Genomic DNA, 13,722 nt, shown 5'->3' on the forward strand with positions numbered 1-13,722 from the left:
GTAAATAGATTGATATTTGAGTGACAGTGATAGGGGCATTCCAGATTAAGCATATATGGGCTGACACAGAATTTCCAGATTTTTATGGCAATGATGGGGCAGGAGCTGTTTATTAGTGATCTTGGAATCTTTCAATCCATGGGTACAGTTGCTTGCAGCTTATGGGAAATAGGGAGGGGGACATGATGATTTCTAACATCCCTAGGTCTATGATGGTACCTGATCCAATGCTAGTATTTGTTAAAATGGAACATGCACTGTTTTGCAGGAGGCCAAGCCTAATGTACACTAAGGTCTCAGCTAGTAAATGTGGTAGGAAGATTGAACACCTAGAGAGTTACCAGATCCATACTGAGAGCCATCTATCCACTACAGAGGAATGGGTGGGGAGGGGTAAAGGATGCATGTTTGAAAACTCAAAAACTACTTCCAGCATATTTCCTAAGTTGCATTTGGCTGTTGCCTCGTTGGCTAGATCAAGTTGAAGCAATATGGAACATATGGGAGAGGTGAGGAGGCATCTAAGAATTATATAGATTGTCTGGGGGGGGGGGGGCGCTGAAGCTTTTTATTTGGTTTCCTTTGTGTTTTCCATTTCTCTCCTATTAAATGCCAAGCCCTCAGCAACTAATATGATGAGAAATGAGGCAGGGATATGAGATGTGAGTACTCAGGGGGTTATTGTATCAGTATTGGAGGCCACCTAGCTAGAAATATGGTGGGTATTCTTGGTCTTGTTTATTATGGGAAAATAAGGTTCCTACCTCAATAATTTTCTTTGTAGAAGGGCAAAGGATTCTAGATAATAGCTGATCTCCCTCTTTCCGCAAACTGTTTGCAGAGAATGTCAATCACATCTTTTAGCTCTGCCTCATTCACCAGTGGATTGCACTGCCACCTTCAGTTTATACCAAAGCAGTTGATCATCACTGTAACAAAGAAAATATGAAAGAGGGCTACCAGGAACCTTCCTGACAAATCAATTCTAATCTAATCTAATTTACAATTTGTGAATCGCTCTATGCCTAATTAGATTCAAGGCGACGTACAATTCAAGTGATAGGCAAAAAAGATAGAAGAATTAAGGAGTAAGAAGACAGTAAGCAGGAGGAGGAGAGGGAGAGTTTTCTACAGGGAAGAACAGAGTAGACATTAGAAGTTCTGCTCTTTAACAAATATAATAAATACTTTTAATAAACAGCATGACAAACTTAGTTGCAACAATCTACTTTCTTTTTTTTTCCCATTGATACATTCTTTTCTTTTCCGGCTGGAAGATGAAATTCCCCAGCTCAGGATATACATATTCATTCAAGGCAGAAAGTAGGTGAAGTAACTGATAGGGCGGGGTGTTCAGAATCCTTTACCCTTCTACAAAAAAGAAAATTGAGGTAAGAACCTAGTTTTTCCTTGTAATGCAAAAGATTCCAGACAATAGGAGACATACCAAAGCAGTTCCTTGCCTCTAGGGTAGGACAGATGAACCTGCCCTTTTAAACTGAGGAGTCAAAGGCGGTGTCCTCCAGTGCTGCTACATCTACTCTGTAAAGATATGGAAAGTAGACCATATAGCTGTTCTGTAAAACTCCTCGGGTGAGATCGCCCTGGCTTCCGCCCACGAAGGAGCCACATTGCTTGTGGAATGTGCTTTGAGAGAGAGGGGCAGCTGTTTAACACAGCCAATGTACATCGAAGAAATTGCTGTTCAAATCCATCTAGAAAAGGATGCTTTAGAAGGTGGTCTGCCTCATCTAGCCTGGCTGGTCAAAACAAAAAGATCAAGGAGCTGAAACTTGGTTTCTTCCAGGCAGCAGGGAATTCTTCTCCACACATCCAGCAATTACAACACTTTATCCTGTTTCTTCGAGCCCATGGGTTGGAACACTGGCAAACGGATTTCCTGATTGCCCTGGAAGTCCGAAACAGTCTTCAGTAAAAATGGAGGAACTGTGCAGGAAGCAATTACCATTTCTGTAATGTTAAGAGATGGCTGTTTAAATGAGTGCCTGTAACTCTGAGACTTTTCTCGCAGATGTGAACACTACCAGAAACACCATTTTAACAGTAAGATCTAGCAGTGACGCCTCCTGCTGAGGCTCATACAGAGCTTTACTGAGCCCCTTCAATATAATGTTAAGGTTTCATGACGGGAAAGGAATACACACCAGAGGATGCAGTCTGAGCACCCCCTTCAGGAATCTGGACATATCCAGATGAGTTGCCGGAGAACCCTCTGCCACTCGAGCCCTAAAACACAAGAGACCTGCACTTGCACTTTAAGAGAGCCAACCGACAGCTCCTTTTCAAGTCCAGCCTGCTTAAAGTCTAGGACCATGGAAATCGGGGCTTACAAGAGTTCTATCTCCTCTGTCATGCACAATTGCTGAAACATCTTCCAAGCCTTGGCATAGGCCGCAACCATTACTGGCTTCCTAGTTCTAAGGAGGATAGAAATATCTACTTCAGAGTATCCATTCCTCGCTAGGGCTGTATGCTCAAGAGCCATGCCATAAGCCCAAAGTATTCCAAATCCTACATAGGAACTGGAACCTGACTGAATAGATCTGAATGAACTGGTAATTTGAAGCTCTTGTCCCTCTGGAGACAAATGAGATCTGCGTACCATGGTCCCTGGGTAGTTCAATATTCTGTGGATGATTCAGCCTATCATAGGCCATGGAGGGAACATGTATAACAGCCCTGCCTCTGGCTATGTTGAACCAAGATGTCCAATCCGGCACTTCCAGGCTCAAATCATTGGCTGTAAAAACAGTCTTCCTTCTTGTTTGTGTCTGAGGCCAGGAGATCCATGATCAGTCTACCCCAATGCTGAACAATGCGGTCACACACCTACTCGGACAACGACTACTCTCCTGGGTCCAAAGTCTGCTGAGATAATTGGTTTGTACATTCTCCACTTCAGCTACATGAGCTGCTGAGAGTGCCAGTAGGTGAGCTGCTGCCCAATGAAATAACATCTGGTCCTTCAAACATAAGGGAATATTCCTGGTGCCTCCCTGTTGGTTTACATAAGCTACTGACATGGTATTATATCAGAACACTCAGACTGCCTTGCCTTCTAGGATTTTTTCCTCCATCATCTGCATCACCAGACTGGCTCATAGCTCCAGATGATTGGACCATTTTCTCTGAATGAGCAACCACCAGCCCTGAAACGGATGCCTGTTGCAACTGCTGCCCCATCCATAAAGGCTGGCATCCATTATCAATGTCCCCCAGGAAGATATTGGAAGAGGCACACCCTTTGATGGAGAGTCTGGTTGGAGACACCAATGCAAGCTCTTCTGCGACTCCGCTGTCCAGGAAAGTGATCGCAGGAACGAGTCTGTTTATGGGGACCAGCAGGAGAGGGGGTGCCTATGTGCCTTTGCCCAAGGGACCACTTCTATGATTGCCACCAACAAGCCCAGAACTTAGGAGGTATGTAGCACCAAGCTGTAGGAGCTTGCATCATGAAGAGGTCTGAAATTTGTTTCTTGAATTTCTGCATTCTGCTGTGTTGAAACAGACCCCTAGGTACTCCAGGCACTGAGTCGGTTCTAAGTGACTCTTCTTGAAGATGACTATCCAACTTAGGTCTTATAAGAGGCAGACCACTTGTGTTACAGCTTGTTCCCCTTCCAACTTGGACTGGGCTCTGAACAGCCAATCATCCAAGTATGGAAGCACCTAGATCCCTGCTTTATTAAGATGCGCTGCTACTAAAACTATTATCTTGGTGAAGGTGTGAGGTGCTGTGGCCAGACTGAAGGGCAGGGTAGAGAATGGGAAGTGCCTCTCATGGACATGGAATCTTAAGTACTTCCTGTGTTCTGGAAATATGGGAATGTGATGATAGTCTTCCGTCAAATGCAGGGAGGCTAGGAATTCCCCCTGCGCCACTACTGCAATGACTGACTGAACTGTCTACATAAAGAAGCGAGGAACTCTCAATGACGTATTTATCATCCTCAGATCCAGAATTGGCCTCCAGTTGTCAGAGTATATCTTGGGCATTAGGAAGTATATATTTGGAGGGACATAATCAAAATGGATGTCTAAGTCCGTTTACGTCCATCTCGCGAGTCATCCAAAGAAAAAACAGCTTAAGACACATTTTAGAAAAATACGTCCAACTTTTTTTTCGTTTCGAAAATCGTCTAATTATACGTCCTGCCAATCTGATCGTCCAACCGTTAAATCATCCATCTTTATACCACTTTTTCGTCCAACTTTCCATCCAAGTCCAAAATGCCTAGAACAAGCCCTGTCGGATGTGGGAGGGGTCTGCAAAGTGATGAACTGCATACCCAGACATGCCACCTAAATAGTGCGGTATCTTACAGGGCACTGCTGTGAACTTCACAAAAAGGGTGCCATGTCTTCTCCTCCCTATAGCTCCCTTATAGGTTACGGTGAGTCACCCCCAAACCACCTCCAGAATCCCCTAGACCCACTTATCTACCACCTCAATAGCCCTTATGGCTGCAGGAGCCACTTATATGCCAGTAAAAAAGGGTTTTAGGGGTGTATAGGAGAATGCACATGTTTAAGTATCAATGCAGTGAATACAGGGCTTATGGGCATAGGTCCTCCTCTCTATGGGTCCCTAACCCACCTCCAAGACGACTTAAGCTGCTTCTGTGCTGGACGACTAGGCTTTCCTATGCCCGGCTGCCAGGTGATGATGGTCTGGAGGCTGAATTCTAAAGGTGTGATTAATATTTTTATGGGGGTGGGGGAGGGTTGGTGATCACTGGGGTAGTGTGTGGGGGTCTGTTTTATGTGTTTGCAGTGCTTATCTGGTGACTTTAGGTGGTTTTTTGTGACTTAAACCATGTTTTACATGGTCTAAGTCACAACGTCCAAGTTCCGTCAATCCTGGGCTGTATCAGTTATACATGCTGTACGACTAAGTCTAAGCCGACCCATGTCCCGCCCAACTCCCACCTTCGACACTCCTCCCAAAACGCCCCGTTTAGCTTTGGTCATTCAGCGGCACTATGTAGGCCTAGATCATTTAGAAATATGTCCAAAATCCGTTTTATTATCAGCACTTGGACGTATTTGGGAAATGTTCGTCCAAGTGCCGACTTAGGCCGGTTTTTGGACGTTTTTCTCTTTCGAAAACAAATATCAACTGAGTACCCCCAACCACAGACCTTCCAAACTCCACCATAGACCCACCCAAGCTCTTTCCCAGATCCCACCCTTTTACTAATTGTAATGCAATTTTTTCCATTCATTTTTTATATACACACAATATACACAGTAGATATAAATTCTCAAATTCACTATATTGAAAATAAAATCATTTTCCCTACCTTTGTTGTCTGGTGACTTATTTTTTCTGTGCTTTTAACTATGTTTCCAGGGCCTTCTTATCCATTAACTGGTTTTCTCTCCGTCTTCACTTTCTGCCTTGCATCCATCTTTGGCATTAACTTAACATTCAATATTTCCATTTTTCTGCTTTCTTCTCAAAATCTACTTTTCCATGTATTCCCTTCCTATCTCTCTCTCCTTCCCTCCCCTATTTCCATGATCTGACATCTCTCTCCTTCCCTCCAGTGGTCCGACATCTCTCTCCTTCCCCCCAGTGGTCCGACATCTCTCTCCTTCCTTTCTCCCCTTTCCAGTCTGGTATCTCTCTCCTTCTCATAATCTGGCATCTCTCTTTACTACTACATTTATTATTTATATAGTGCTACCAAACTCTCCTCCTTCCCTTCTATTTCCTGGTCTGATAGCTCTCCTTTCCTTTAGTCATCTCTCTCCCCCCCCAGTGTAACATTTCTCTTTCTCTTCTTCCTTTCTGCCCCCTGCAATCCATCTCCTTTCCCTTTCTCCTTTCTGGCCCCTCTCCTAGTCTAACGTTTCACCAGTCCAACATTTTTTCTCTCTTCCTCCTGCATGCTTCTCCTCTGGTCTTCCTTCCCTCCCCCAAACAACATCTCTCTCTCTCTCTCTCTCCCTCCATGAGTCTAACTTTTCACTCTCTGCCCTCTCACCCTTCCCAAGAGTGTAACATTTCTCCTTCCCTTTCTGTCCTCCCCATGAGTCCAACACTTTCTCGTGGTGCTGATGCTGAGCACAGGAGAGGCAGGAAGCAGTGTGCTCAGCAACCAGGAAGCGGCCAGAGTCGGGGCAGAGCAGGAGAAGGAGGCAAGTGGGAGCTGAAGGTTCGGGGAAGCGGTGAGAGTACGCTCCGCCCACCCCCACCGCGTCGGAGGCAGCGTCGGACTCCCCCTTGAAAAGGGGCGGAGCCAACAGCGCGCAGCCGTTCGGTGCGCGGCGAAGGCGAGCGGCAAAGGTGCTCGCCTTAGCGAGAGCGCCTTTGCGAAGGGCCTTGAGAAGGGCCGAGAGAAGACAGCCAAGGACTCCAGAATCACCAGGAGCACACCAGCACTTTACAAGAGCGATGGAGGATCCAGGATCCCAGAGGTACTTTCCGGTATACTGCATAGAGTGCAATATGTACGACTACCTCCCCTTGGGAAGGCGGGAGTACATATGCAGTCGGTGTCAGGAACTGGAAAGCCTGAGGATGGAGGTCGGCAGACTGAGGGTCATGGTCCAGGAACTGGAGGGGCTGGAGGGACCCCGCACCACAGAGGAGACGAGCTGGTCAACCAAGGACACAGACGGAGCAGGCTCCAGTGTGGACCAGGTGAGGGACCTCGAGAGATTCATCGAGGAGGCCTACAGGAAGGTGGAGGAACAGGACCAGCAGCTGTACAGACGGATGTCAGCAGACGAGACCCAGGATCCACAAGGCGACACCGGGAAGGGACCTAGCGGAGGAACCACGCAAGAGGAGGAGACCGCGACTCACCAGGACCCTGAGGGAGAGACACCGCTCTACACTGAGGACACGGACCTGAGACAGAGGAGGTTGCTGAGGAAAAGGAACTCTGCTATTGTGGTGGGAGACTCGATCTTGAGAGAGGTAGATAGTCACGTAGCCGGAGGAAGGGAGGACCGGCTAGTGACTTGTCTCCCAGGGGCCAAGACACGAGACATGACTGATAGGATCGAGAGGATCCTGGACGGAGCAGAGACAGAGGAGACTGCGGTGATAATCCACGTCGGAACAAATGATGTGAGCCGGAGGAACTTCAGCATAGCCACACTGACTGACCAGTTCAGAGTCCTGGGACAAAAGCTGAAGCGAAGTACACGGAGGATAGCATTCTCAGAGATCCTGCCTGTACCGAGGGCAGATGCAAAGAGGCAGGCAGACCTCCAGGCTGTGAATGCATGGTTGAGGAGATGGTGCCAAGAGGAGGGCTTCCACTTTGTGAGGAACTGGATGTCCTTCTGGGGAAAGAGCAAGCTCTACCGGCGGGACGGACTACACCTGAGCACAACGGGAACTAGACTACTGGCAGCCAATGTGAGGAAGGAGATCGAGAGGGCTTTAAACTGAGGAGAGGGGGAAAGCCGACAGCTGAACTGATGTTGACGCTACGGACAACAGTATCCAGAACAGATGCTGAACGGGCTGACTGCAGGAAGGAAGTAGAGGGACCGGTGGATCTTGTGATCAGACAGCGAGGGAACCATCAGGTAAAGGGAGCTTGCTGGGAGGAGACTAAGGGGCATGAAGACACAGGGGGACTGGGTGGCACGAGGGCGAAAGCTGAGGGCAATATAGAGGTGCCACAAGGCAAGGGGGATCAAACAGAGGTTCAAGGGATGATAGCCCAGGAGGGGGCCGGTAGGGCTAGAAAACCCAGAGGAAAAGCGGGGAAGTGGGGTGGCGGGAATATGGGGAAGCTGAAAGTTACGAGGGTACAGGCTGAGAGCAAAGCAGAAGCACAGGGAACGGGAGAACTGCCCGAAACTCAAGGGGAGGTGGCCCAGGTAAATGCAGAGGTAAATGCAGAGGTGGAGCAAAAACGACGGGACCTGCGATGCTTATACACAAATGCAAGAAGCCTCATGGCCAAGATGGGTGAACTAGAAGTTGTGGCCAAGGGGGAGGACCTGGATATAATTGGAATTACAGAAACCTGGTGGACAGAGGAAAATCAATGGGATGTGGCGCTGCCGGGGTACAAGCTCTACAGGAGGGACAGGACCCACAAGAAGGGGGGAGGCATAGCACTATATATAAAGGACTCTATCTACTTGGTCGGGATGGATATGGCGACAAAGGCAGAGGGCCTGGAATCTCTATGGGTCAAATTGCCGAGAAACAAGGGTGCAGACATAAAACTGGGGCTGTACTATCGCCCACCTGGTACGCCAGAAGGAGTCGGACATGACTTGGAAGCTGAACTGAGACAGGAATACAGGACTGGAAGTGTAACAGTGATGGGGGACTCCGGGGATAGACTGGAGTACGGGTCACTCCATCTGCACTAGGGAAACAGGATTTGTAGAAGCTGTGAGGGACTGCTTCATGGAGCAACTAGTCAAGGAACCGACGCGAAGGGGTGCTACTCTTGACCTCATCCTAAACGGATTAGGGGGGCCTGCAAGAGGGGTAGAAGTGGGAGGACCACTAGGCAACAGTGATCACAACGCGATCAGATTCACATTAGAAAGGGGGACACCCATAGTAAGGAGGACCGCAACAACTGCGCTCAACTTCAGGAAAGGGAACTATGTTGCTATGAGGGAAATGGTGAGGAGGAAGCTCAGAAACATCTTTAGGATGGAGACTGTAGGAAGCGCCTGGACCCTATTCAGGGACACCCTGCAGGAAGCACAAAGAATGTACGTCCCCAGTTTCAGGAAAGGCTGCAAGAACAAGTGGTCAAAGGACCCGGTTTGGATGTCAACTGAAGTAAAGAGGGCAATAAATGACAAAAAAGTATCCTTCCGGAGATGGAAAAAGGACCCAACGGAGGAAAATCACCAGGTGCACAGGAAATGCCAAAAGGAATGCCACCGAGAGGTTAGAAAAGCAAAAGGGTAATACGAGGAGGGGCTGGCCAGGGAGGCAAAAAACTTCAAGGCATTCTTCAGTTACGTAAAGGGGAAGCGACCAGCGAGAGAGGAGGTGGGGCCGTTGGATGATAGGGATAGGAAGGGAGTGATTAAGGAGGATAAAGAGGTAGCTGAGAGGTTGAACACGTTCTTCTCGTCGGTTTTCACGAGTGAAGACACATCTAATATACCGGACTCAGAGGAGCTCATGAGTGGGGAACAGGCCGAAAAATTAGAGCACATAGAGGTAAGTAAGGAGGATGTCCTCAAACAGATAGACAGGTTAAAATGCGGCAAATCACCGGGCCCGGACGGGATCCACCCAAGGGTTCTGAAGGAACTAAGACAAGAAATAGCGGGCACAATCCAGCATGTTTGCAACCTATCCTTGAAAACTGGAGAGGTACCAGAGGACTGGAAATTGGCGAATGTCACACCTATCTTCAAGAAGGGATCAAGGGGTGACCCCGGGAACTACAGGCCGGTGAGCCTGACTTCAATTATAGGGAAGATGGTGGAAGCTATGATCAAGGACGGCATTTGCAAACACATCGAGAGGAATGGCCTACTGAGAACTAGCCAGCACGGATTCTGTAAGGGAAGGTCGGGCCTAACGAACCTTCTGTACTTCTTTGAGGGAATAAGCAGTCGGGTGGACAATGGGGAACCCATAGACATCATTTACCTCGATTTTTAAAAGGCTTTCGACAAGGTGCCACATGAAAAGCTGCTTAGGAAGCTGTGGAACCACGGGGTGGGAGGGGATGTGCACAGATGGATCAAGCACTGGTTGTCGGGTAGACTGCAGAGGGTCGGAGTAAAGGGCCAATATTCTGACTGGCGGGGAGTCACGAGTGGTGTGCTACAGGGATCGGTGCTGGGGCCGTTACTCTTCAATATATTTATCAATGACCTGGAAAAGGAGGCAAAGTGCGAGGTTATAAAATTTGCAGACGATACCAAACTGTGCGGCAGAGTTAGGTCCAGGGAAGAGTGTGAGGACCTGCAAAGGGACCTGGACAAGCTGGAAAACTGGGCAAACAAATGGCAAATGCGCTTTAATGTGGAAAAATGCAAGGTCATGCATATAGGGAAAAAGAACCCGTTGTTCAACTACAAATTGGGGGGGGGGGGCATTGTTGGGAGATAGCAGACTTGAGAGAGACTTGGGTGTGCTGGTGGATGCATCACTGAAGCCATCTGCACAGTGCGCAGCAGCCTCAAAAAAAAGCCAACAGGATGCTGGGCATCATAAAGAGGGGCATAACAACCAGGACGCGGGAAGTCATCATGCCATTGTATCGAGCGATGGTGCGTCCACATCTGGAATACTGCATTCAGTATTGGTCGCCGCACCTCAAGAAAGACATGGCTGTACTTGAGAGAGTCCAAAGGAGAGCAAAGAAACTGGTAAAAGGGCTGGAACACTGCCCATACGCCGAGAGGTTGGATAGGCTGGGGCTCTTCTCTCTGGAAAAAAGGAGGCTCAGGGGAGATATGATAGAGACCTTCAAGATCATGAGGGGCATAGAGAGGGTGGATAGGGACAGATTCTTCAGACTGAGGGGGACAACAGGTATGAGGGGGCATTCGGAGAAACTGAAGGGAGATAGGTTCAAAACAAATGCAAGGAAGTTTTTCTTCACCCAAAGGGTCGTGAACACTTGGAATGCGCTACCGGAGGAAGTGATCAGGCAGAGTACGGTACATGGATTCAAACAGGGATTGGACGGATTCCTGAGGGATAAAGGGATCGTGGGATACTGAGAGAGGTGCTGGGATGTAACACAAGTATAGAAAGCCAACCAGGTCGTGCATGGGCAAGACCGGAGGGTGAGGACTTTGATGGGAAGATAGGACTTTAATGAGAAACCAAGGTGGCAAGGGGCCCCTTCTGGTGATTCAGACAGGTCGTGACCTGTTTGGGCCGCCGCGGGAGCGGACTGCTGGGCAGGATGGACCTATGGTCTGACCCGGCGGAGGCACTGCTTATGTTCTTATGTTCTCCCTCCTGCACAATTTCTCTCTCTGTCCTTGCCTCTTCCCTCGAGTGGCATCCCTCCTTCCCACCCTCCAACCCGACATGCTCTCTCCCCATATACCATCTCACCCTCCCCTCTAGTGTGTAACACCTTTCCTTTCCCTCCCTTTCTGCTAGGTCCACCTCTTCTCTCTTCTTTTTACCTCCCCCTATCCAGCAGTACCCCTTCCCTCCTCCCCCCTGTCTAGCAGTACTTCTCCCTTCCCTTCTCCCCCGTACAGCAGTACCATTTCTCCCTTCCTTTCTCCTCATATTCAGCAGTACCCCTTCTCCCTTCCCTCCTTCCCTGTCCAGCATACCTCTCCTCTCTCTAGGCTAGCGGCAGCTCACTGTGTGGTTTTAACTTCGTCACACAGCTGCCGTTAGCAGTAGTTTAGCCGCAGTTTCATCAGGCAGCCTTGGAGCCTTTGCTAGGCTGGCCCGCTTCGATGATGCAATGCAGATTGGTCTAGCAAAGGCCCCGAGGTTGCTTGATAAAACCGCGGCTAAACTACTGCTAGTTGGAGCTGTGTGGCGAAGTTAAAACCAAACAGAGCTGCCGCTGCTGGTCCAGGGGTGTGGAGAGAAGCTAAAGGCAGGAGTCCCGGAAGATATGCATCCAAAAGTCAGTCCCAGTAGAACACTTAAACTCTTAGAATGCACAGGAGTGTGCCATGGCACACAGTTTGCGATACACTGCTCTAGATGATACACTTAAAAAAAGTCTTCTGAGCTAAATTTATGCAGGAATTTACACAAATTGTGCATTTAAGTCTTCTGTTAAAGTTGTATACGTTCAAATTTACAGATAACAACCGTCACTTTGATAGAGCTAATTGGGAGAGGGAACAAAGTTTAAAAACTGGAACATGAAACAAAATGTAATTATAATGTTATAATTTTCATTAGAAAAATGAAACTTCAGAAAGGTTCTACTAGAATTTACAACAGATTGACTGGCCTGAGTTTTCCATGTCCAATTTTCAACAGTTCAAGATAATAATTTCAAATTTGGCTTACAAGAAGCATTGGGTATCTCCAGTAGATAGCTAGGAGCTGCAATGGAAGCAAGAAATTCATCCACTTGCTTTAGAGACAGTGAATTGTGAAGTGTTTCCAGTGGACAGATAGAGGGCACCATGGAGTATAATTCAAAGCCTAGAAAAAGAGCACATAGTTTTTAGACACAAGGAGAAAGAAAAAAAAAAGACACTAATTGATAGAAGGGTACCGATAAAGAATGAGCATTAAGTACATGCTTATTCAAGGCAAATACATGCAAACAATATTTCTAAAGTCTACTATAGGTGATACTGTGTTAAGCATTATGAATAACATGGAAATGATTCTAGTTTATGGTAGCCACCAGGTTACTGATAAATTAACATGAAGAGCTACAACAGAACATAACATTATTAAATAATCTTTTTCAGTTAGCTTTACACTTTTGTTTTAATAGAGTTTTTAGTAAGCCCTGAGGAACATGTGCATTAAAGTACATTTTCATGTTCAGTAATTGGTAGTATGTGCATTAAAAACAGCAGCGTATTAATCACATACCAACTGCGTAAAGCCTTGCAGAGCAGTAACTGGAGAAAATATAGGCATGGAGAGCACTGACAACATGGGAAAATTGGGTATTTACCTCGATAATCTTCTTTCTAGTAAATAGGCACATCATTCCTGAACTCTTGGGTAGTTAATCCCTTCCTGCGAGTTTCTGTGTAGAGAGCCTCTGGGCTGTCCTGTACCTCCTCAGTACATACCAAAGCAGATGGTCAGGCCTAGAGAGGAAACAAAAGAGGGAGGGGTATGGGGGATACTCTCTGCATAAAAAAATGTCTGTTCTGCTAAAATTACATGGAACCAACAAAACAAAACTGCAGATGTGTACAACGATGTAGGCAAAATTTATTGTGACAATCAAAGTATATTTAAAAACCTTGGTAAAAAGGTTTTTAAATATACTTTGATTGTCACAATAAATTTTGCCTACATCGTTGTACACATCTGCAGTTTTGTTTTGTTGGTTCCTGGTTGGTTTTTTTCACTGCAGACAAGGTTGGACCTCTTTTCCTTTTGGTTTTGTTGCCCTGCTAAAATTACATAACACATATTTTGAACATAAACAATTGAAACATATAAATGGTTAAACATATAATGAGGTGGAAGAACTAGCCACTTACCGGAGTGCTAACTGCACTAACAGTTTATGTAGGATATCCCTTGAATGCACTGAAATAGCTGTCATCACTTATCCTTGTCACTACAGTAAGGGAATTTTCCAAGTACCTTTCTTATTTCTAATCTTAATGTATATTTTCTGTAAACCGCTTAGAACCTAACGGATGTAGCGGTATATAAGAAATAAATTACATTACATTACATTACTACTGGATAAAGGAAAAACAAACAAACAAGAAATCCAGGTTTCCTGGCTTGTCTGAAGCAGCAAGCAGACTAATTAACAACTGACAGGATGTGCTTCAGAAATGATGTGGCTATTTACTAGAAAGCACAGTTACTTACCGTAACAGGTGTTATCCAGGGACAGCAGGCATATATTCTCACATGTGGGTGACGTCATCTACGGAGCCCCGCGCAGACAGCTTTTCAAGCAAACTTGATTGAAGTTTCAAGTTTGTACACTGCACCACGCATGTGCTAGCCTTCCTGCCCACTAGAGGGCGCATCCCCACCTCGTGGTCCTCAGTTCCATATCAAGCAAAGAAGCCATCCCCGGGGAGGTGGGCGGGTTGTGAGAA

The 13,722-nt window shown here is 46.9% G+C and overlaps 1 protein-coding gene across 10 annotated transcripts in view; it reads right to left on the minus strand.

Annotated features, from left to right (window-relative positions):
* The window catches only part of PPIP5K2 (diphosphoinositol pentakisphosphate kinase 2), a 501,817-nt gene that overhangs the window by 41,641 nt on the left and 446,454 nt on the right, over positions 1-13,722 (minus strand). For all 10 annotated transcript variants that reach the window (XM_033929166.1, XM_033929168.1, XM_033929165.1 and 7 more), the window contains one exon: positions 11,978-12,115. In XM_033929166.1, coding sequence (XP_033785057.1) covers positions 11,978-12,115 — 138 coding nt within the window. The remainder of the gene's footprint in view (positions 1-11,977; positions 12,116-13,722) is intronic.

The sequence above is a fragment of the Geotrypetes seraphini genome, chromosome 1, assembly GCF_902459505.1.
Source record: "Geotrypetes seraphini chromosome 1, aGeoSer1.1, whole genome shotgun sequence".
Lineage (NCBI taxonomy): Eukaryota > Metazoa > Chordata > Amphibia > Gymnophiona > Dermophiidae > Geotrypetes > Geotrypetes seraphini.